General features: G+C 49.9%; 1 protein-coding gene across 1 annotated transcript; it reads left to right on the top strand.

The window, feature by feature from the left end:
- Nucleotides 1–1,290: 1,290 nt before the first annotated feature.
- Nucleotides 1,291–21,421, top strand: Ccdc92b (coiled-coil domain containing 92B). The gene is made up of 4 exons (XM_034507986.2): nt 1,291–1,536; nt 10,764–10,916; nt 15,557–15,604; nt 17,881–21,421. The coding sequence occupies exons 2-4, from the start codon at nt 10,787–10,789 to the stop codon at nt 18,492–18,494; spliced, it is 792 nt and encodes a 263-aa protein (XP_034363877.1). The 5' UTR covers nt 1,291–1,536; nt 10,764–10,786; the 3' UTR covers nt 18,495–21,421.
- The last annotated feature ends 491 nt before the right edge of the window (nt 21,422–21,912 follow it).

The following is a 21,912-nucleotide window of genomic DNA, read 5'->3' as shown; positions in this document are numbered from 1 at the left end:
TGAGTTCAAGGCCAGTTTGGACTAAGTGGCACAGCAAGACCATATTAAAAGAAGAAGAGGAAGAGGAAGGAAGAGGAGAAAAAAATCTTGAAAAGGTAACGCATACTCTTATACTCAGAACTCAGGAAACAGAGGCAAGAGGATCTCTGTGAATTCAAGGCCAGCCTTATCTACAAAGCAAGCTAGTTCCAGGCCAGCTAGAGCTACATACATAATAATACCTTATTTTTAAAAATAAGTTGAGGCCTTCTAGAAATTTGGCTCGGGAGGAAAGCAAATATTTGGCTTGTAATGGAGCAAGGTGATCCAGAACAATCTTCAGTCTGAGTCCCCAAAGCCACCTCCCCCTCAGCATGACAAGGTAGGGTTGGAACTGAGTTGCCTTTGGAAGCCCCGAGCCTCCTACCATTCACTCAGATCCCCTGCCATCAACCATCATGTGTCCAGGTGTCTAATGAGTCCCCACACTGTAGTGAGCACTGTACAGGTATTAACCCATTTAATTCCCACAACAACCCAATGATGCACTCCATACACCACCCTCTCTCTATAGAAGAGAAAGATGCTGATGGAGCAGCTAAGCTGAGCAGAGTAACTCTAGAGATCTGTTTACAGAAGAAAGAAGGAGGAGGGGGAGGAGGGGGAAGAGGAGGAGGAGAAAGAAAAAGAAGGAGGAGGAGAAGGAGAAGAAGAAGGAGAAGAAGAAGGAGAAGAAGGAGAAACCCAGCTTAACACCAGCAGTGCCTTACACTTTTTAGGGACTTTAGAATTTATAAAAGATCTTCTCTCGGTTCTGGGTAGCATCATGTAAGAGAGCAAGAGGTGAGGTGATTCACCCAAGGTCACAAAACTAGTAAGAGATCTGGCACAATTTTGCTGCCGCCTGGACCAGAAACAAATTTTCAGACTCGCCAGCAGCTCTGGAATACCCCAGCTCCTGGGTACCCTAGCCCTTCCCTGGCAGGCTGCGGGCGCTGCCTCACTTAGAGGGGCGGAGCGGATCCTGGCCTGCGGGCCTGGGCGCTGTCCACGGTGCTGATCGGTCGCCGCGTCCCGGTTCGCTTAGTCGCCTGTGGTGTCTCGGGCTCCCTCCTCAGCTCCCAGCCAGGGCCAGATCCGAGGATTCGGCTGCCCGCGGGGTGTGAAGGCTCGGCTCCGGGGGCTCCCCGAGATCCCAGGGCTTCCCCTCCCCCGCCCCAACCTCCCCTCCCCCGCCCCGCCCACGGCCCCTCCCCTTGCGCCCCAGGTCCCTCCCTTCCCCCCTTATCTCTCCCGCCCCCCGCCCCCTCCAGCTCGTTCGCCAGTTCCGGTCACGTTGCTGGGTGTTTACGCCCGGAGCCTGCCCCGGGCCCCCCACCTCTGCGCCCCGGAGCCCCCCGAGCCCCGGAGTCCGCGCCCCACAGCCTCGCAGCAGCTGATGGCGCCGCAGCCGGGCCGCGCTCTGCGGATCCGTGAGAGCAGCTAGCGCGGGAGAAGAGCTCTTCCCGAGACCCAGCGAGGCCCGGGCCGGGCCCGGCGGCTCTCTGGGGTCCGCAGGTGAGCAGGCCGACGGTGGGTATCTAGGGTGGGCGCTGGCCGGGTGGCCATGGTGATGAAGAGAGCGCCCGAGCTCCGGCTCCGCCTGGAGGGCTGCGCGGGGTCGGGCACCGCAGCGCGCGGGAGGCTGGCAGGACGCGGGCTGCTGGCAGAAGTTGTCCTCCGCCGCCAGACCCGGGCCCTTCCCGGCGTTGGCGGGGAGTCCAGAGCAGTCCAGACCACCACTCGCACCGTTATGCCTTCTCTTCGTGTCCTGGCTGGTCCCTGTTTTCCTTATGTTCTGTAGTATCCATACCCCTCAACCCTGCCCCCCACCCCGCAGCCCCCTGGCTCTGGGTGTCAAATTCGAGGCACAAACTACAGAGCATCAGGATTGAAAGGGGTGTCCAGTTTTTCCCGACACCCCACTCCCACGTACCTGAATCCTCAACAATGCTTAGGTTGGGGTTGTGGGATCTTCAGTGGAGCGGGGAGCCAGAGTTGAGGGGTGTCTAGGAGGAAGGACTCTGTAGTGCGGAGGATCACAGGTCCTTAGAGACTGTCTCTGCCACCAGCCCCCACCTTGCAGACAGAGTCCCAGACATTTGTCAAAGGCCAGATCTTGGTTCCAGACTCGTCCTCAGGAGAGCCAAGGACTTAGAGGGGGTGGCAGAGTAATTATTTTTTAATACATGTACTTACTTGCCCTGGTGATTCCCAGTAAGACTCAATTCATTCTCTCGGCTTCACTATTGGCTGTGTGGTTTGTTTCTTGCAAGAGATTCCCAGAGTCCAAACTGCCGGCAAGAGGGCTTTAAAATGCAAGGAGAGGTCAGACTTCAGGAGACAGAAACTAGGTGGAATGTAGAAAGCCAGGGGATGACCAGGGGTACAGGGAGTTTGTCTGGAGAGCAAGAGGTAGAATCCAAAAAAAGGGGTATGGGGGGGTTAGGCCGCAGCTGTAAAGTGTGGTTGGTTGCCTTGTGAGAAGCTTTATGTCACAGAGTGCGCACCTCAAAGTGTCTCCTAGGTGTCAGCACAGTTGTGCATGTCAGGCAAAGGGCTTCACCTCTCTGAGGTCCTGTTTCTCCATCCCTAGAGTGGATGTACTAATAGGACCACTGGTGTAGGGTTTGAATGAGTTAATGTGTACAGAGCTGGGAACAGTACTGAGAGGTAGTGTGTGCTGGTATGGTGCCTGAGTCTTCCTGCCTGGACCTAGAAAGGCTTCTGAGATCTGCTCTCCTCTTGCCATGGACCTCTGAGTCAGTCAGTGAAGGGGAATAATGAGTAAGAAAAATAGCCGGGCGGTGGTAGCACACGCCTTTGATCCCAGCACTTGGGAGGCAGAGGCAGGCAGATTTCTGAGTTTGAGGCCAGCCTGATCTACAGAGTGAGTTCAGGACAGCCAGGGCTATACAGAGAAACCCTGTCTCGACAAACAAACAAACAAACAAACAAAAAAGAACATATAGATTCTTTTATTTACTCATCCGTCACTTTGCCTCTCCCAGCTTGTAGATCTGCTTTGGCTTTAGAAAACAACCAAAAAATTTGGCATTTACCTACAGCCAAGGAGCTAAGGAGCCATGTATTCATAAAGAACATTGAGAATGGTACAGAGATATCTGTTGACCCGACAGATGTTTTCCCAAAGAGGAAAAGAAGCAGTAAGAGTGAAATTGAAACTGGGACATCAGTCAAGGCATAAGACAGGGCACATGGAAACTCCATGTGAACTGAGAGGGCTCCCAGGGGCCAGGCTGATCCTTTCCCAGACTGGCTTGAAGGAAGGATGGGACAGAAAATAACTGGGGAACATAGAACAGGCTGAAAGATGGAGACAGATAAGAAGTGTGAGCATCTCAGGGAAATCTCGAATTCACAGTGGTGAACGTATGGTGGTGTACACCTGCAATCTTAGCCTTAAGGATGCTGAGGCAGGAAGATTACGGTGAGTTGGAGATCAGCCTAGGTTACATAGAGTGTTCCTGTCCATCCTGGACTACAGAGTGCGACCATTTTAACAACAGCAGCAGCAAAATGTAATTAGTTAATAAAAATAGTTTCAGACTTTTTATTTAGTGGGCATCTTTTCTTACTTAAAAGGTTACCATAGTAAAGATCACTAAAGGGGGCTGGAGAGATAGCTCAGTTCAAAAACAGTTGGAGTTTAATACCAGATCTCAAAATGGCATGAGAGAGCTAACCCCCCCCCCAAAATCGTCCTTTGATCTCTACATGTTCACAGTGGCATGAGGGGACCTGCACCACACACACACAGTACACCTATGCACACATGTGCAATAAATTTCTTTTCAAAATAAAAGATCATTAAAAACAAAGCCAGCCAACCCACTGGGTGTGTATGTGTTACATACACTCATATTTTTAATGACAGCGCTCGGGAAACAGAGATAAGCAGATCTCTGTGAGTTAGAGGTCAGCCTGGTCTACAAAGAGAAACCCTGTCTCAAGGAAAGAAAAAATGAGAAAGAGAACAGAGCCACCACCCCTACCCTCCGTCATCTGAACCCCTCCCCGATGCCTGATCCTAGGGCTCTGTAGAGCAAAAGTTGCAAACCATTGGCTGAGATGACTAGGGTGGTAAGATTCTGCACTTCCTATGGTAAACTCAACCCAAATAACTATAAGAACTGAGGAGGAGAGACAACTAAGTTCCCTATGCTCCATGACAGTTGTGGGCCAATAGGACGGAGACATAGAGACCAGTAGGAGCTGAGTTGCACACCAAGATCAGGAGGCAGGGCCTCAGGGAGGCAGAATTGTTGGGGCCAGTAACATGGCTTAGCAGATAAGTGCACTTACTGCCCAGCCTGATGATGTGAATTCCATCTCTATCATGTAGGAGATAGCATGAATGTCCCTCAGTTGTCCTCTGATCTCCTCATGTATGCTATGGCATGCATGAACTTGACACATACATAAGTAAATAAAAATAATTTTAAAATTTAAGTCAAAATTGTGCCAGGGCCAGAAGGTTCCTATGCCAGCTGCTTTGCTGATGGTTGATGAGTTTTCTGCCAGCTTTCCCAAAGGGAAGAGATATCTATACCTTTCAGACCCAAGAGATATGTGTCAACAGTGTTTGGAATTAACTATACTGTTTGCACCTTGTGTCACAGATCTTTTTTATTCTTGGTGATTTTTTTGTCTTTTGGTTTGTTTGGTTTTCGGGGTTTTTTTGGGGGGGGGTTGTTTTTGTTTTTTGTTTTTGTTGTTGTTTGGCTAGTTGGTTTGGTTTGGTTTGAGCTTTTTTTTTTTTTTTTTTTTTTTTTTTCTGTTGCCCAGGCTGTCCTGGAACTGGATCTGTAGACCAGACTGACCTTGAACTCAGATCCACCTGCCTCTGCCTCCTGAGTGCTAGGATTAAAATTGTGTGCCATAACCAGCCTCAGTGACTTTTTTTAAAGTTACATTTTGTTGTATTTACTCTGTGTGCAGGGGGTGAGTGGGTGTGCATACATGACATGCGGTGACACGCCTGGAAAGGTCAGAGGGCAGCTCGTGGGAGTGGGTTCTCTCCTTCTACTGTGCTGATTCCAGGTCTTACACTCATGGCATCGAGGTGGGTAGCAAGCACCTTTACATACTTTCCAGCCCCTTGGTGAGTTGTTGTTGTTTCATCAAGATATACAATTAACATGGGAAAGAACTAGGAACACGAGGAGGGGAAATATAGAAGCAAGGCAGACCTCAAAGTGGCCAGGACAGTAGACAAGAGGCAGAGGATGTGAGGCTCAGCTGGGTTCAGGGAGAAAACAGAGCTGACAGCACCAACCCTTCAGCTGCTGCCTGCCTGCCGTGACTACATCTAGGACACAAGCTTCTGGTGCCCAGCGGTTCTAGGACTGCAAATATATCATGAAGACCTGCTGTTTTCCTGCCTCCCTTCTGACGGACTCGTGGCTCCTCAGCTACAGAGTTCCGGCTGTTCCTAGTTCCCTCTCCCCACTCCACCTCCTCCCCTCCCCAAACAATTCTGCACAGTAATGCCTAAGAATGAAGACTTGCCAAGATTGTTTGTGACCCAAATTTCTGCCCTAAGAAGAAAGAGCAGCCTGCCTAGTTGGAAGTGAATGGTCGAGCCCATCCAGGAAAGAACAGCTGGCTGGCTCAACCTCCTTTGGCCAGATTCCAGGCTCCAGGGCTATGTGGGAAGGACTTTCACCCTTCACCGTCATCCGTGTGTTAGTGAGTGGGAGCAGACATTTTCTCTCTTCCTCCTAGGGTAAGCCTTCATCCTGCAGGTCTGCACACAGCATCCACACAGATGTGAAAGTCAAGAAACTTGGGGTGCTGTTCCATGATACAGCATGCGTGAGGCCCTAGAATCACCGGTTCTTAGCCATGTGTGGGTGTGCACTCCTTGAGGTACACACAAGCCCATTCTTGGCAGTACAGACATACAGTTTCAGAGGTATACAGCTCGTCTGGTTCTCCTGCACTAGGACCCAGAGCATAAGTAGTCTACCTGACATCTCTTTCTTCCCTGAGGGCCCTTGGGGATGTCAAACTTAATTGTGTCTGTCTTGTTCTAGTGAACCTGCACTGCCATCAGTCAATGAAGTCCCCCCAAATCCACACACTTGTGCATTCTGCAGATATTTACCGAGTGATTCCTATTTGCTACGTACTGTGCTAGGCACTGGGGAACTGGGGAAAACAAAACAAGATTCCTTCATCTTCTGTTGCTAACAGTAAAAAAGGGAAACAGTAAACAAACGTTCCGTATGCTATATGCCAGGGAGCTCAGGAAATAGTGCAAGGGACAGGAGTGGGAAATGACAGAAGTCTCTTTATTTTGAGTCATTGGAGAAGGGAGGGAATGGGCCATGAGGTGAGACTGGTGAAAGGCATCCTTGCCTGAGAAGACAGTTAATACAAAGACCCACAGATGAGTAGGCTTAGGCCAGCAAAGAGGGCAATATGGGAGACCAAGAGACAAGAGCAATTGACCAGAGGCACATAGTGCAGGGTTTGATTAGAACTTGGGTTTCTGCCCCACTCTGGTGGTGCACACCTACAGTCCCAGCACTGTATGGGTAGAAACAGGAGATCACAAGTTTGAGGTCCTTCTTGGCTACAAAGCAGGACATCAGCTCAAAAACAGAAAAGGGCAGGCCTTCAAGAGGGCTTAGCGGATACAGGCACTGCTTCAAACCCTGAGAGTCTGAGATGAATCCCTGAGATCCTCATGGTGAACAGAGAATCAGGCCTCTGCAGCTTGTCCTCTGACCTCCACACCCATGTTGTAGCATGTATAATCAGTAAATGAATGTAATTTTTAAAAAAGAGTTGGGTGGTGGTGGCACACATCTTTCATCCCAGCACTCAGAGGTGGAAGCAAGTGGATCTCTGAGTTCGAAACCAGCCTGGTCTACAGAGCAAGTTTCAGGACACCCAGGGCTACACAGAGAAACCCTGTCTTGGAAACAAAACAACACATACACACAAAAGGGATGCCAAAGAGATGGCTCAGCTGTAAAAGGTGTATACCAGGTTTAGTTCCCAGCACCCATATCTGATAGCTCACAACTGCCACAGCTTTAGCTTTAGAACAACCAACAACCTCTTCTGGACTCAGAAGTCATCTACACTCCCACGTGCAGAAAGACATATGTGGTTGCACATAATTCCTGTCCGGAGACAGAGGCAGGTGGATCTCTGAGTTTCAGGCCAGCCTGGGCTACAGATTGAGTTCCAGGACAGCCAGGGCTACACAGAGAAACCCTGTCTCAAAAAAAGAGGGAGAAAAAAAGAATAGTGGGGTATGGGGCTTCATGCCTGCAATCCCAGCACTCAGGAAGCTGGGACACGAGTACTGCCGTGAGCTTGTGCCCATTCTGAGCTACATAGAGAGCACCAGGCCTGTCAGGGCTTCATAGCAAGACCCTGAAACCAATAACAACAATAGTCATCGTCATAAGTTAATTAAAATAAATGAAAAGGGATAGACTAGCAAGATGACTCAAGAGGTTAGGGCAATGGCCGCCAAGCCTGAAAGTATGATTTCCATTCCAGAACCCAGAGAGGTGGGAGAGAACCAGCTTCCTTCCATAAGTTGTCCTCTGACCTCACCTCACACACTGTAATGTGTGCACATGTACAAGCACACGAATGAATGAATGCAAAAAAAAAATATTTCTTAAAGAGTAAATAAAGCTATTAACTCACTGTTTCTAAGGAACAGAAATCTGGTAGATTTTAACTGGGTTTTCCATTCTGAGTTCATTTGAATGGCTCATCTGATAGATCAGATCCATCCATATCCATAATTTTAATTAGTTCAAAGTCAGTTGAGTAGGAACTGTAATTACATCTGCAAAACCCTTTCACCTTATTTCCTACCATTTTGTCTTGATGAGGTTTCTCCTGCCATCTTTCTTGGTTCTTATTTTTTTTGTGACAGGGTTTCTCCATGTAGCTCTAGCTGTCCTGGAACTCACTCTGTAGACCAGGCTGGCCGCAAACTCACTTAAGAGTCAACTGCCTCTGCCTCTGAGTGCTGGGACAAAGATGTGTGCTACCACCGCCCAGCTGCAGTGATATGTCTATCACTGTGTCCTCGGCTAATGCTCAGCAACTGTAGACAGATAGATGGATGGACCGACGGACGGACGGATGGGTAAAATAGTTGACCAAGTTAAGACTTAGCCTACTCACACAGAGATGGGCAGAGAAAGAAAAAAATTATATAATACTGAGTTATTTTTATACTAAGCACTTGATCTTTTTTGGTTGGTTGGTTGGTTGGTTGGTTGGTTGGTTGGCTGGCTGGCTGGTTGGTTGGTTGTTTTCTGAGGTATTGTCTAGTATAGTCCAGACTAGCCAGGAGCTCACTGTGTAGCCCAGGATAACCTTGAACTTCTGACCCTCCTACGTCTGCCTCCCTGAGTCTAGGATTCCAATTGTCATGTCCCACAATACCTAGCTAGTACTTCACATTTCTTGTCTCATTTAATTCTCACGGGTATTTTAGGACTGCTAGTTTATTTACTCACTAAAACATTTTTAATTTTATTTTGTGTATGGGTGTGAGTGTGTTTTGCCTGCATGTATGTCTGTGTACTCTTGAAGGCCATAAGAATGGGATCCCCTGAAACCAGAGCTACACACGGTTGTGAGCTGCCATGTGCATGCTGGGAAATGAAGGAATCCAGGTGCCCTGGGAGAACAGCAGGTGCATTAACCGCTGAGCCATCTCTCCAGTCCTTTTTACCTCCATTTGACATCAGGAAAATCTTCTCCCGTAAGTTAGCTTTCATGCTCCAAGCCAACACAGAAGGTAACTGAAAGAGGCAGGATTCAAACTCAAGCCTATGCTTCCCGTGTAAACATGGGTATTTTATTTGAATGGAAGAAACTGGAGATCTGTTCTCCCAGCTACCTGGGAGACCGAGGCTCTAAGATCACATGATCCTAGCTTACAAAGTTGAGACCTCTCAGTATAACATAACAAGACCCCATCTCAAAAATAAAAACCAAATCCCTGGTTCCCTGTCTCAAAACCAAGCAAACAGAGGAAGACTTGGCTGGAGAGCTAGCTGTACCCTGTCTGAGAGCTCTGAGGACTGCCTGATCACCTCAGTGTCAGTAAGCTTGGAACGGTCTATAGAGCTGGCTGGGAAAGTGACTGGCAAAAGCAGGATCAGGTGTCATTTCTTGGACATACACTTGGTCAGAAAACATCGAGTGCTTTCCATAGGCCAGAAGACCCTGTGCTGAAACAAAGACTGGTGTGTTGGGTTAGTGGGGCCAGGGGTGCCAGGGAAGAGGGCCTAAACAGGAGCCTGTGGAATTGAAGTTCTCAGGAGGATGTGCTTACAAATGAAAGTTCCACACAGAAGAGCTGTCTATCTCACTGGCCCCCTCTCTCACCATCCATGGAAATCCTCAGAGTGGGTGGAGTCAGGTCCTTCAGAAGTTTAAGGAAAGCCCAGCATAGTGATTCATGTTTTAATCCCAGCACTTGGGAGGCAGAGACAGAAGGATTGCTATGAGTTTGAGGCCTGCTTGCTCTACATAGTGAGTTCTGAGACAGCCACAGCTACATAGTGAGACTCTGTCTCTTCCTTTAGGAGGAGAGACTTGTGATGTAATTTCATAGTATAATGCTTGTCTAGCAGGTGCATGGTGTCCTGTGAAATCTCCAGCTCAGCAATAAATAAATAAATAAATAAATAAATAAATAAATAAATAAAAACTGTAAAACTTTGGGGGGGAGGGGCACATGCTTGTAGTCTCAGCTGCTCAGAAAGCTGAGGCAAGAGGATCATTTGAGCCTGGGTTTCATAATATAAGCTCGATTACCCCAAATAAACAAACAGCTTAGGGAGTGGCCGGCAGAGAAGAAATGAGCTCTAGGTCTTGGGCCTCAGGGCTCTTGACTCCACCTTTGCTTTTCCAGGATGCTAGCCACCCCGGAACAGTCACTGGGAAGATAAGGCACGGGGAGCTGGGAGGCCGGGCCTACAAGCCTGGCCATGAGTAGGATTCAGGCGCATGCTTCTCTGTCCTCATGTTTCCTTGGGATCCATAGTTTGGGTCTTCTGATCTTAACCCCTATTCCTCTCTATAGACTGACTTCACCTTTGAGCCCACAGGGGCATGTCAGTAAGCAGTTCTCCCTTCAGCTCCCCTCCCCTCTCTAGCCAGGCACAGCAATGCATACCTGTAACCAAAGCATTCCAAAGGCAGAGACGACAGGATTGTGGAGAGTTCAAGGCTGGCCTGGACTACCTACCAAGAACTTCTCTCCCTGTGAATTGAAGGAGCTTCAGGGCTGAGACGCATGTGGGCATCATAACTGAACAGATTTCAGGGTCAGCTCCCTTATTTTCCCTATGGAAAGCTGAGACCTCAAAAAGAGAGAAGGCTGGCCCTGCATGACATATCTAGTTAGTGAAGGCTAGACCCAAAGTCATCTACCTGTCTTTGCCAATTTCTGCTCCATTTGTTTGTCTGTGAGAAGCAGAAGAGGCAGGGAAATGTAGCCAACACCGCCACCTCCGTGCACCTCTGCTTCATCGTCTGTTAAGTGGGAATAACAACGTCTCTGAGGGCATGCTCACTCAGTGTCTGAGAAAGCTCGTACAGAAAACTGAGCGTGGCAGAATCCTCTCCCTAGAGACCAGAGGGCCTCGTGTGAAGGACACCACAAGATCTGAAGGTGGGGCAAGGCAAATAGCCTCTGAAGATGTGCTTCCACATTGTCTTCCACCCAGGTGGGGCCCAGGCCTGGGTTGCCATGGATACCGTGTCCCTGGAGCATCAGATCCAGAGCGTGCAACGCCACATCAGCTTCCTGAAAAAGGAGCAGATGGCCCTGCTTCGAGACCTGCACCTGGAGATCCTGAGGCTGCAGAAACGCTGCTCAGGTGAGGCGAACGCTGGCCCTAGGTGGCTGGGGTAAGGAGGGGTCACCATCACCATCACTGGTTTTGCTGGTGGGGCGCTCTCCTTGAGTTCCTGTGAGCCTAACACCAGTTCTGTCTTGTCTCTTTCCGGATGAGAATTAAGACTTGAGGTGGTGTGAATTCTAGGGATGAGCTGAATGTGACAGCATGTGACTGTAATCCTAGTACCAGGGAAGTAGAATTGGGTCTCTGCTATATCCTGATTCCTAGGCCAGCCTGGGCTATGTAGACCCTGTCTGTCACCCTCTCTTGCTCACCACACCTGAAAATTTTAAGGCTGAGGTAGTGGGTCAGACTTCCAGGAACCAATCCTAGAAGATTCCTGTCCTTTTTGAGTTCATTAAGCACTTATCATCCTTCAGGAATCCCAGGTGGAGAAACACATGTACCAGTGGATATCAGTGAGATAGGCAGAGTATAGCTCAGTGTTAGAGCGCTTGCCTAGCATACACATAAGGGCCTGAATTCCATGCCCAGCATCACAGACATAAAATAAACATACATCCAGCTGGGCGAGATGGGGCATACCTTTAATCCCAACATTCGAGAGGCAGAGACAGGCAGATCTATGTGAGTTCTAGACCAGCCTGGTCTACAAAGGGAGTTCCAGGACAATCAGGACTATTACACAGAGAAACCCTTTCTCAAAAAAAAAAAAAAAAAAAAAAAAAAAAAAAAAAAAAAAAAAAAAATCAAAAATAAAGTAATAAACTAAGCATACATTAGAAAATAAGAGGGCCGTTGAGAGTCCAAGATGATTATCCAGTTTGAGCAGGATGATGGAGACTGAGCACCCCCATGCTAGGAGGGAACATGTCATCTCCTTGCGGGCTGAGCAGCTTGCAGACATCCTGACAGGTGATGGGGAAAAGAAGTGAAGAAACCATTCCAGATATCGGCCAGCATAGCAAAGCCAGGAGGCAGCATAAAGCAGTGCTTAGAAGAGACTATGAGAAGTCCAGCTAGAGCCAGATCCTGGAGACCCTGACAAGTACACTGTGAATTTGGCCTGTCCCTTTGGTCAGTAGAGAATCAATGAATGGTTGGAGCAGCTGGATGCTTCTTCAGCAGCAGCAGAGGTGAACTGTGCCAGAGGCAGTCTGGTACAGACTGATAGGCAGAGCAGATAGGGAGGTCCTGGGGAGAGGTGAAGAGTTAGTGGGAAATATTTTAGAGGAAAGGGGCCCTCTGGTTGATTACATTTGTGAGCAGAGAAGGGCCAGGCAAAGAATGACTGGAAATTCCAGGCCTGGCCTCTGATCATGGACCTCTACTACCCAGGCCTTTCAAAGGCATGACTATGACCCAAGTGCTCATGTGTCTATAAGTGCAGGCCTTATGGGTGTCTGTTGACACGAGGTCTCACATAGCCCAGGCTGGCCTCGAACTCCTTAAGTAACCTAGGATAGCTTTGAACATCTAATCTTTCTGCTTCCACCTGCTGTTTGTTGTTTGTTTGTGACAAGGTTTCTCTGTGTAGTCTTGGCTGTCCTGGAACTCACTCTGTAGACCAGGCTGTCCTGGAACTCACAAGTGTTTCCTGAGTGCTAAGATTAAAAGGTTGCACCCCCAGACTCAATTTTTTATTATGAAAGTGATAAAACAAGATCCAGAAAAAAAATCATACAATATATGTTGGTGTCACAGCCAGGATTAAAACCAACATTGTGCCATTTTCTGATTGTGCTCTACCTGTCATTTGCCCAGAGCCTAGAAGACCTGAGTGACCCAAGACTCTTGGTTTCTCACATTAACACAGAACTTGAACAGTCTGGCCTCAGCCTCTTTGTACATACAGGCCCAGCTGTGGTATTCCAAGCAGACTCCTGGCCATCTGTCTCTCCAGTGACAGGACGGCCCTGGAGGCTGCTTTTTCATCACAATGACAGTATCAGAGGAAAAAGGACTAAAAATCTTACTGCAGGTCCTTCTCTTCTCTTTCTTCACAATTTTCCCTGATTCTAAGAACCTAGGTCCTTCCGTTCTGGACACAGGATAGTTCCCATGACAACATAACAGGCAAGATCATGGGGCTCTATAGTCCCCCTGACTGTCAAGTGAGTCTGGACTCAAGCCTCCTGGTTATTGATTAAGGAGATAAAAATAACTCTGGTCTTGTCTGGAACTGCCACTCTGGGGGCTGAGATGACTGAATCAGGCCCTCCTTCTGTTAGGGAGGTGTAGGGAAAACAGAGGAAATTGGGAAAGGAGATTGAAGGAGGACCCAGGAGGCCAAGCTGTCTGGAAGACAAAGATAAAGAACATGGAGCCAGGTGGTGGTGGTGCACGCCTTTAATCTCAGTACTTGGGAGGCAGAGGCAGGCAATCTGTAAACCTGGTTTACAAAGGAAGTCCCAGGACAGCCAGGGCAACACAGAGAAGCCCTATCTCAAACAAACAAACAAAACAAAAAAAGATGAAGAACATAGGATTTGGAGGTAAAAGTAAGTTCTGGGCTGGTGGCACAGCCTGGACAATGACAAGTGCCCTGTACTTTAATTGCTGGTCTAGCTGTAAACTAAATCCTCTATTTTTCTTCTCATTGCATCCTGGCACCAGCCCCCTGTAAGAGAGACACTGTTTTGTTCCTATTCTCAAAAAAAGAAAACTAAGTCTCAGAGAAGTATCCTTCCTGACCAGGGTCCTACCATGTACTCCTTTTATAGAATATATATAGAATCTACAAGGACTCACATCAGAAGATGGGTGAAGATGGGAGAAGTCAGTGTGGTGTCTCACACCCTTAATCTCAGCATTCAGAAGGCAGAGGCAGGGTGATCTCTGTGAACTTAAGGTTGGACTGGTCTGTACAGTGAGTTCCAGAACAGCTAGGGCTATTTAATGAGATCCCATCTTGTCTTAGTTAGGGTTTTACTGCTGTGAACAGATACCATGACCAAGGCAAGTCTTATAAGGACAACATTTAATTGGGGCTGGCTTATGGGTTCAGAGGTTCAGTCCATTATCATCAAGGTGTGAACATGACAGCATCCAGGCAGGCATGGTGCAGGAGGAGCTGAGAGTTCTACATCTTCATATGAAGACTGCTAGCAGAATACTGACTTCCAGGCAGCTAGGATGAGGGTCTTAAAGCCCATGCCCACAGTGACACACCTACTCCAACATGGCCCACACCTCCAAATAGTGCCACTCCCTGGGCGAAGCATATTCAAACTATAACACATCTCAAAAAAAAAAAAAAAGAAAGAAAGAAAGAAAAGAAAAGAAAAAAAAGAAAAAGAAAGGAAGGAAGGAAGGAAGGAAGGAAGATAGATGAGGCTGTGGATCCCACTTGGGGTTCTGTCTCCTAATCTTAAGCCCTGTGGTTAGTGGTTGAAAGAAATCTTCCCTAGAGAAGTTAGTGCCAAGGCCAAGGTCCCTTAGGCCATTTCATAGGCCTTGGAGGAAGGGAGAAGTTAGTCCCCAAGAGTCCTAGGGTTGGAGGCATCAGAGGACTCCCAGTGGCCCCAGGGAGAAGGTTCAGGCTAAGGTACTCTATTGTGTCCCAGCAACAAGTGGCCTCCCCAGAGAATACAGTTCTAGCAAACTCTGGTCCTTAAGAGCGTTTTGAGGAGAGAAGAGCAGACCAAGGGCACAGGCCTGACTGTAGGTACTGCTGAGCACTGTTCCCAGAGCTGTGCCACTTTCTTCAGGCTCAAAACTTTATCCCTGAAGGTCCATGCAAGTGCTCCTAGTAGGCCCTCTGGATCCCGGCTCCCTGCTGTCCTTTCCCAACATACTGTCTGAATTGAACCCAGAGCTGGAGCACTAAGTATCTGTCTATCACTGAGCTGTAAACTCCTGACCCCTCACTGTTCTGAGCTCTGGGAGTTGGGGCTGAGAATATCGATCACACAGTTTCCCTGAGAGATGGGGCATTGGCGGGGGGGGGGGGCACCAAAGAATGAGTGTAATAAAAATAAGTTCATCATGAGTGCCCAGGAAGAACTTGTTCTTATGTCAGAGACCTTGGTGATGGCATTCGTTAGCTTGGGTGGCCCTGAGGAGTCCCTTCCCTTTAACACCAAACCAAAGCCTGGTACATCTTCCACCACTAGGTGGCACTATCCTCCTTAAGCCCTTCTTGCATGGTGGTCAAACGGGGTTTGATCTTCAGACATTAATACAGGTACAATACTGGCCATGAAGTTAGTGTCACATGCGTTCAGTAAATAGCTTCTGCCTATTTCCGCTGCCTCCCGAGCCTCTCTTGGCTCTGCAGCATTCACCGATGAACTAAGTTTGCATGGGTCAAGACCCTGTGTTTACAAGAGTCCTCCATAAAACCTGGTGGCATATTACCCCTTAGAAAAAGGCAAATATTCCCTCATCCTCAAAACAAGACAGGCTCTTCTGCCCACAGATGTGGTCTCTGTTCCCAATCCTGGGCACAAAACCTTTGCCGGGAAGATCTCAGGGCCTAGAAACCCCAGGCCTAGGCTCTGCCTGTAGTATGGCTCTTTCTTGCTGGGATGTAAGGTAGCTATAGGTGGTGGCGTAGATGGTGCCTAAGGATCTGTCCTTCCTTTAAGGGAGTTGTGATTTCCTGACATGTACACCTACTTGTGCACACACAAACTCCTCTATTCTCTCTTCCCTAGAGCTAACCCACGACCTGGAGATGAGAGAGGTCCAGTCTCACCAGCAAGGTAAGAAAAATAGCTCTGGGCTGTGGTGGGAGGTGCACGAGGCCCAGAAGGTTGCATTTCCCCAAGCACTCTTAAAATGTCTTATATATTATGGGAATCGGACATGTGGAAGCCTCGAGTTTCTGGGTGTCAGTCAGTTCTCTACTTCTATCAGTCGAGTCCCAGGGATCAAACTCAGGTCATCAGGCTTGACAGCAAACATGCTTACCTGCTGAGCCCTCTTGTTGGACCAGGTTTGACTACTTACTGTGTTGTCAAGGATGGCCTTGAACTCCTCAACCCCTTGCCTCTCCCTCCAAGAGCAAGACTCACTTGGGCATGGCATTGTGCTACACATCTTTAATTCCAGCACTCAGGAGGCAGAGGCAGACATATCTGTAAGTTCTAACCAGCCTGGTCTACATAACAAGTTCCAATATATCCAGGGCTACAGAGGAAACCCTGTCTCAAAACAAACAAAAAACGAGGAGGTGCTGTAGCAGAAGTCCCAGTTCTGAGTGCCAAGACTAGGTCCAGACTTAATGTAGGAAAGAGGAAAGGCAGCTGGATGGCCTGGCAGCTGGGTGGCTGGTAGCTGGGAGGCCTGGCAGCTGGGTGGCCTGGTAGCTGGGAGGCCTGGAGCTGGCTAGTCCGGCTACCTCCTTGGTTCTAGCAATGTTCGGAGGATTCTGGTGGAATCACTCAAGAGAAGCAGAGGGGTGCCTGAGTTTTCAGCCAGTTTCTTCATCGTGCTATATCAAACTCAAGGCCAGCCTCAACTACACAGTGACACCCTGGGGACCATCTGTTTTGTGTTGAGATAACTGCCTCACCCTGTAGTCCCAAATGGCCTAGAACTTACTGTGTAGAGCAGGTTAGCTTCAAGTTTGTGGCCATTCTCCAGCCTCAACCTCCCGAGTGCTGATATTACTATCATAAACCACCATGCTGGTGCCAGAAGAATTCATAAGAATTGACAGAAACCTGGACATGATGGTGCATGCCTTTAGGCCCACCATTTCACCAGCAGAGACAGGAGGGACCTAGATGAGCTCCAGGCTAGCCTGGTTTATATAGCAAGTTCCAGGCCAGGCAGTGCTATATTGTAAGATCATTGTTTCGGGAAGGAGGGAGGGGAGGGAGGGAGGGAGGGAGGGAGGGAGGGAGGGAGGGAGGGAGGAAGAGAAAACCAAGAATTGACTCCCAAGAAAAACAAGAATTGACTCCCTGCCATGCAGATTTGTTAAAGTTCTTACACATCAGAGCAAGGAAGACTGGGAATTTCTAAGCTAAACTGTTGCAAGTCCTATGGATTCTTTCCTGCAGCTGAAGATAAGCTAGGGTTCATGGGAACTCTTAGACTTGAACTGATTCTGCCCACTTCTTCATACAGCACTCATGGACACTTCTTGGTGCCTCTGTGCTTGAAGGAAGGGCCACTCAATAATCCCTGACACTAGACAAGGAGGTACATGACTAAAGACATTTTCACAACTACTAGCTTTCCTCTGGAAAGGTTTTTGGGGTCACCAGAGCCCAAGCCACTGCTCTATAAAGAACATATCCCCTTTGCCTCTGAAATCCCAGGGTATAGATGGGGAGGAAGGTCCAGAAGGGGAGGGGCCTCAGCGCTGACCCTGCGTGATCGCCCAGGGATACCTCAGCAGTGCCATTTCCAGGACCAATTCCAGAGGTTCTGGGTTAGACCGCTCAGCAAAAAGAACTCACGAAATGGCATGTGTGCTCTGTGGAGTAAGGGACACCAGCTACCTACCACCTCCTGAGCACCCCCACAGCTACTCAGCCCCTGCTGTTGCCATGTTCTCAGATCACAGGGCTTTTGCACAAGCCGCTCCCCCTCCAGGAGTACCCTTCTGCAGGGGAGGGTCTGTTCATCCTAGCTCTCAAGCCTCTCCTGCTCCGAAGCCTTCCCCGATGGCATAACATCCTCCCCGCCCCCCTTAGAATCAGAATATTAACTTGTCTTTCTGACACATGTCACACTGGCAACCTGACATTTGTTTATGATTACTTACTACGCTGCGCTGTATGCTTCCTGAAAACGTGGGCTCAACACGGGGCGCGGAGAATCAAGGCCCAACAGACTGCTTACAAATTAACGATCAGTTAGGAAGGGTTTTGCGTTTAAAGTGAAGAATTAAACGCAGAGAGTAGAACATGGGTAAAGTCCCTGTGGCTGAATTTTACGCAGAAGAGCAGGGGTGGCTCCTGGGCCAGCTAGGATATGTTTCACGGCCTTAGGGGGGTGCCATCACCTTATTTTCCCTTCTCCACAGAGGAGGCGTCCCGAGAGCTGGAGGACAAGTGCCGCGCTCTAGAGTCGCAGCTGGAGGCACGGGCGGCGGCCAACGCGGAGCTGCGGCGGGAGGTGGCACAGCGGGAGGCGCTGGTGTCTGCGCTGCGCTGCAGCCTGCGCTCGGAGGAGCGCCGCTTTCTGGAGGAGCTGCGGCGCCGCAGTCACCGCGCCACGGTGCTGGGCACCGAGCTGCAGAAACACACCGAGGCGGCCGCCTACCTCTCCTGCCAGCTGCACGTCGCGCGCCAGAGACTCCAGGGCCCCCGCTCCGGCGCCGCAGCTTCGGAGCCCCGGGCCCGCCGGCGTGCACAACGGGCCCGCCGCCCTCCCGAGGCGGCCGCCAAGGGTCCGGGCCGGGACTGGGCGACCTGGGAAGACGCCGATCCCATGCCGGACCCCGCGCTCTTTCTCTACCCACGGAGGCCGCCGCGGCCCAGCGCCCGTGGCCCTCGCCCTCTGCTACGCCAGGAGCTGCCGGACCAAGATGCCCCGCAACCCGTGCCACACCAGGAGCCCCAGTACCAAGGCGGCCTGCATCCGGGGCTCAGCAAGAGCCCAGCCGCCACGCCCAGCGCCCCAGGGGATCCTGAGTAGGCGACGGGTTAGCGGTGGCAACAGGGAAAGCAGGCCTGGCCAGGCGGGATCAGGGATGGGGCGGAGTCCAGCCCGCAGATCCGCCCCAGCTCCGCCACACACTAGAGCCGCCCCCGCTTGTGTGTTTCCCCGAGATGAGTTGTCTTCTCCGGAGAGGGAGCTCCTTTGCAGAGGGAACACCAAAGCAATGCACCTTTTTTTTGTGGTGGACTGGTAGTAATGACCCTAATCTGTGTCCCCCCTCCACCCCAGCCCCTGGTGGTTGGGGGGAGTAGAGTCTTGTATGTCTCTGGAAAGCTGACAATCTCTTGTAGGGCGGGAGAAGGCTAGGTCTGCCTACAGGAAGGAACACGGTGGCACTTGGCACTGCTAGGCCCTCACGCGCCCCTTCCCTGCTTTCTTCTCCCTCTCCTTCCCCCTCCCCCCTCCTCCAGCCCAGTCCTGCCCAGCCTTTTGCTCGGGAGAGGCAAGCTTAGGAGCTGGCTCGTGTACTCGGAAGTAGTTACTCCCCACACCACTGATAAGTCCTTGAAGGTGAGCACCGAACACTTTAGAATCTATTTTAGAAGTCACGTCCTCTCAGAGCCGCTGTGTTCCTGGTGGCAGTTGACTTACAGGAAACAGTAAGGCTAGACCCTGGAAGCCAGTCGTGGAAAAGGAACTGATTGGTTCTTCCCAGGTTTGTCACGCAGAGGTTCAGGAGATTGGAGATAGGCAAGCTGGGGCTCAGATTTGACTTGGCAAGGGCAGAAGGGCCTCTCACCCGTCTGCTCCTGAGGCCGTTTTAGAGACTTCCCAGTCCTGTTATAGGTGCTAATCTTGCCAGCTTTCCGAACAGCTGGCTGCACCCGAAGGCAGGGAGGAGAGCCTGGCTTCTTGGAAGTGGCAGCTATCCATAGAAACTTCATTTTTCTGGGGAGGAAAGTAAAAACTGGTTAGTCCTTGGTGGTATCCATCCCTGGAAAGGCCTCTAGGCCTGTAAAACCTGCTGATAATGGGGTAGCCCTGTACTGTTGGGAGTGATAAACAGAACAGAATGGTGACACCTTCCCCTTCCCAATTCCCCTCAATATCAAAGGCAGGAAGCTTCCGTCCAGCTCCTGATCAGGCCCCATATCAGAGCCCCAGAACCCACTCCACCACTCTTGGTTTGACCTGCTTTGAGTCCTAAGTGCCTGTGAGGTCTTTCCTGGAGCTGCTGAGAGAAGATACCTCTCTTCTCTCAGACACTGGGCCCCTAGCAGGTCCTAGGCTCTGACTAAGGCACCACCCAAGGTCTTGAGGTGAGCAGTCTGTCTCTGTAGTTGACAAACTTCAGTCATGGCCACCAGGAAGAAAGAGAACTCCTGGCTCACATCGTCCATTTTGTAAGAGGAAGCAAAGGCAGTGAGCCCATTCTAACCTGATCCTGCACACAGACCCCTCCCTGCAGGACCGCTGAGGCCACTGAGCAATAGCTAGCCCTGGGCTGAGCTGTCTAGCTTCTGGGAGCTGGATGGCAGAAGTAGAACCCTGGGTCCTCACTAGGACCCCAGCCTCTACTCCTTCAGTCCAGTGGCAATACCTGCCCCACTTATCACTCACTGTCCTGCTACCCTGTCCATCAGGAACCTGCCAGTGTGAGGGACTTGCTGTACTCCCTTGGAGGTGCCCGAAGGACAGTAGGAAAGGAAAGCTGCTTTCTTGGGTCACTTGCATAGACCTACATCTCTTGCAACCATCCTTTTGGGGTGAACGGGGTGACTTTGTCAGGTTGACTTTTCTAGAGAGAGCTCTTTCTCATCCATCCACCCACTAAAAGCCATAGCTACCCCCAGCTAGCTTCCCTTTAAACTATAGCAATATCCCTCTTCCTTTTCTCTTCTGGGCACCCAGGGTGTTCAGCTGGCTCTGTCAAACCCCATCCCCAGGATCAGACAATAACCTGCCTGCCTTTCCTCAAATGACCCTGTCAGCACCTCCCAAATCCTGTTCTTCTGCTGACAGCGGAGATAATGATATCTGTTCGTGAGGTATTTGAAGAGCTTCCAGATGAAAGGGTCTAAGGACATCTGGGTACTAGTCAAGATCTTGAGGTTGGGGGTGGATAATGCAACTCTTCCATCAGTGAGAGAGTGATGGAAAGGCCTAGGCAGATACAGGATTCTGGTGTTATCAGAATACCCTCTCCTTCTTGTGGAAATAATGAAAGACTCCCTTCATTGGTCAACAGGCAAGGACTCCCTCAGGCTCCCGCTCTGGGACAGGCCCTGCCCTTAGCTTCAACTTCTTTTCTTCCTAGACCTGGCTATAGGAATCCACCTGATAGAAGGAAAAGTTCCAGCCACAGCCCAGGAATGACCCAGTGGCCAAGAAGAGAAAGGGCCATTTAATTTCTCTTCTTTGTTGTATACATCCCCATCGAGAGACTGAGATAGTTCATGTGGACCTCAGTCCTTAGAGGAGAGTCCCGCAGTGCAACTGTAGACAGACCCAGAAGGAAGAGCAGCAGTGGTGTTTTACAATCTAGAAGCCATCCAGGAACGAGTGAGTGATGCAGTCCAAGGTTCTGCACCCTTCACCACTGTATCCTTGCCAAGGCAACTTGTTCTTTGGGGAACCAGTTCTGGGCCAAGATGAGGCAGCTCATCCCTATACAGGCAGCAGGATAGATACATCCTGGATGGAGGTGGAAGGGAAAGAGGCCAGAGGGTGTGAAGCATCTTCTCCTTTGGGGGGCCAGGTTCTCCTAAGCACTCTTTCACACTGATGTGCCAGCCTTGAATGGGAGACATGCAGGGCAGTCAGATCCTGCTCCAAATTCTCTGTTGGCTGCGCTTTTTAATCCAATGCTTTTCAGAGTGTATTCACTCACCTACAGAAATAGAGCCCTGTGCTTTAGGGGTGACTGTCATATGCCTTATTCTTAATAAAACGTTTGGAAAACATGTAGTCCATTCTCTTGCTGAGAGTACTGTTGCTTACCTGTCTCTGTTGCAGCAGATGTAGGGTAGGGAGGTACAAGTGTGAGAGCGACAGTAGCTTGGAAATCTGTGGGTAGACTGAGTCAGAGGCCTGAGACCCAACCACTTGCCAACACTACTCCCAGACACACAATATGCTCTTTGGGGCACAAGGTGCTTGCTGAGGTGACCTGGCCCTCTGCCAAGGCCTGCCAGTCCCTCCATCCATTCCCTCCACCCCCAACCTGAGTAAACATTGAATGAATGGGATCGTGGATGAGAGGTTTCTGAGCAGGCTAGAGAGGAATAGGTTGGAAGGATCCCAGGCCTGGTTTTGGCCTGTTTGACCACATTGTTCCCCCATCTGATGGAGCTTCAAGGAGCCCAGCATCCGGGAGATAACCCCTTTCCCATCCTCTGCTAATGGGAGTCATTCAATAGGCACAGCTTCAGGAGTTCAGCACATCTGGTACCAC

This window comes from Arvicanthis niloticus, chromosome 6, assembly GCF_011762505.2.
Source record: "Arvicanthis niloticus isolate mArvNil1 chromosome 6, mArvNil1.pat.X, whole genome shotgun sequence".
In the NCBI taxonomy this organism is placed as follows: Eukaryota; Metazoa; Chordata; class Mammalia; order Rodentia; family Muridae; genus Arvicanthis; species Arvicanthis niloticus.
Note: the sequence above shows the minus strand (reverse complement) of the source record. Positions and strands in the feature narration are given on the sequence as shown.

What these genes read in the sequence shown, in the direction of transcription:
- Ccdc92b (XM_034507986.2), top strand. Translation starts at nt 10,787, where the DNA reads ATGGATACCGTGTCCCTGGAGCATCAGATCCAGAGCGTGCAACGCCAC. An exon ending in GCTGCAGAAACGCTGCTCAG is followed by an intron (nt 10,917 to 15,556) that starts GTGAGGCGAACG and finishes TCTCTTCCCTAG; the next exon opens with AGCTAACCCACGACCTGGAG. An exon ending in GGTCCAGTCTCACCAGCAAG is followed by an intron (nt 15,605 to 17,880) that starts GTAAGAAAAATA and finishes CCTTCTCCACAG; the next exon opens with AGGAGGCGTCCCGAGAGCTG.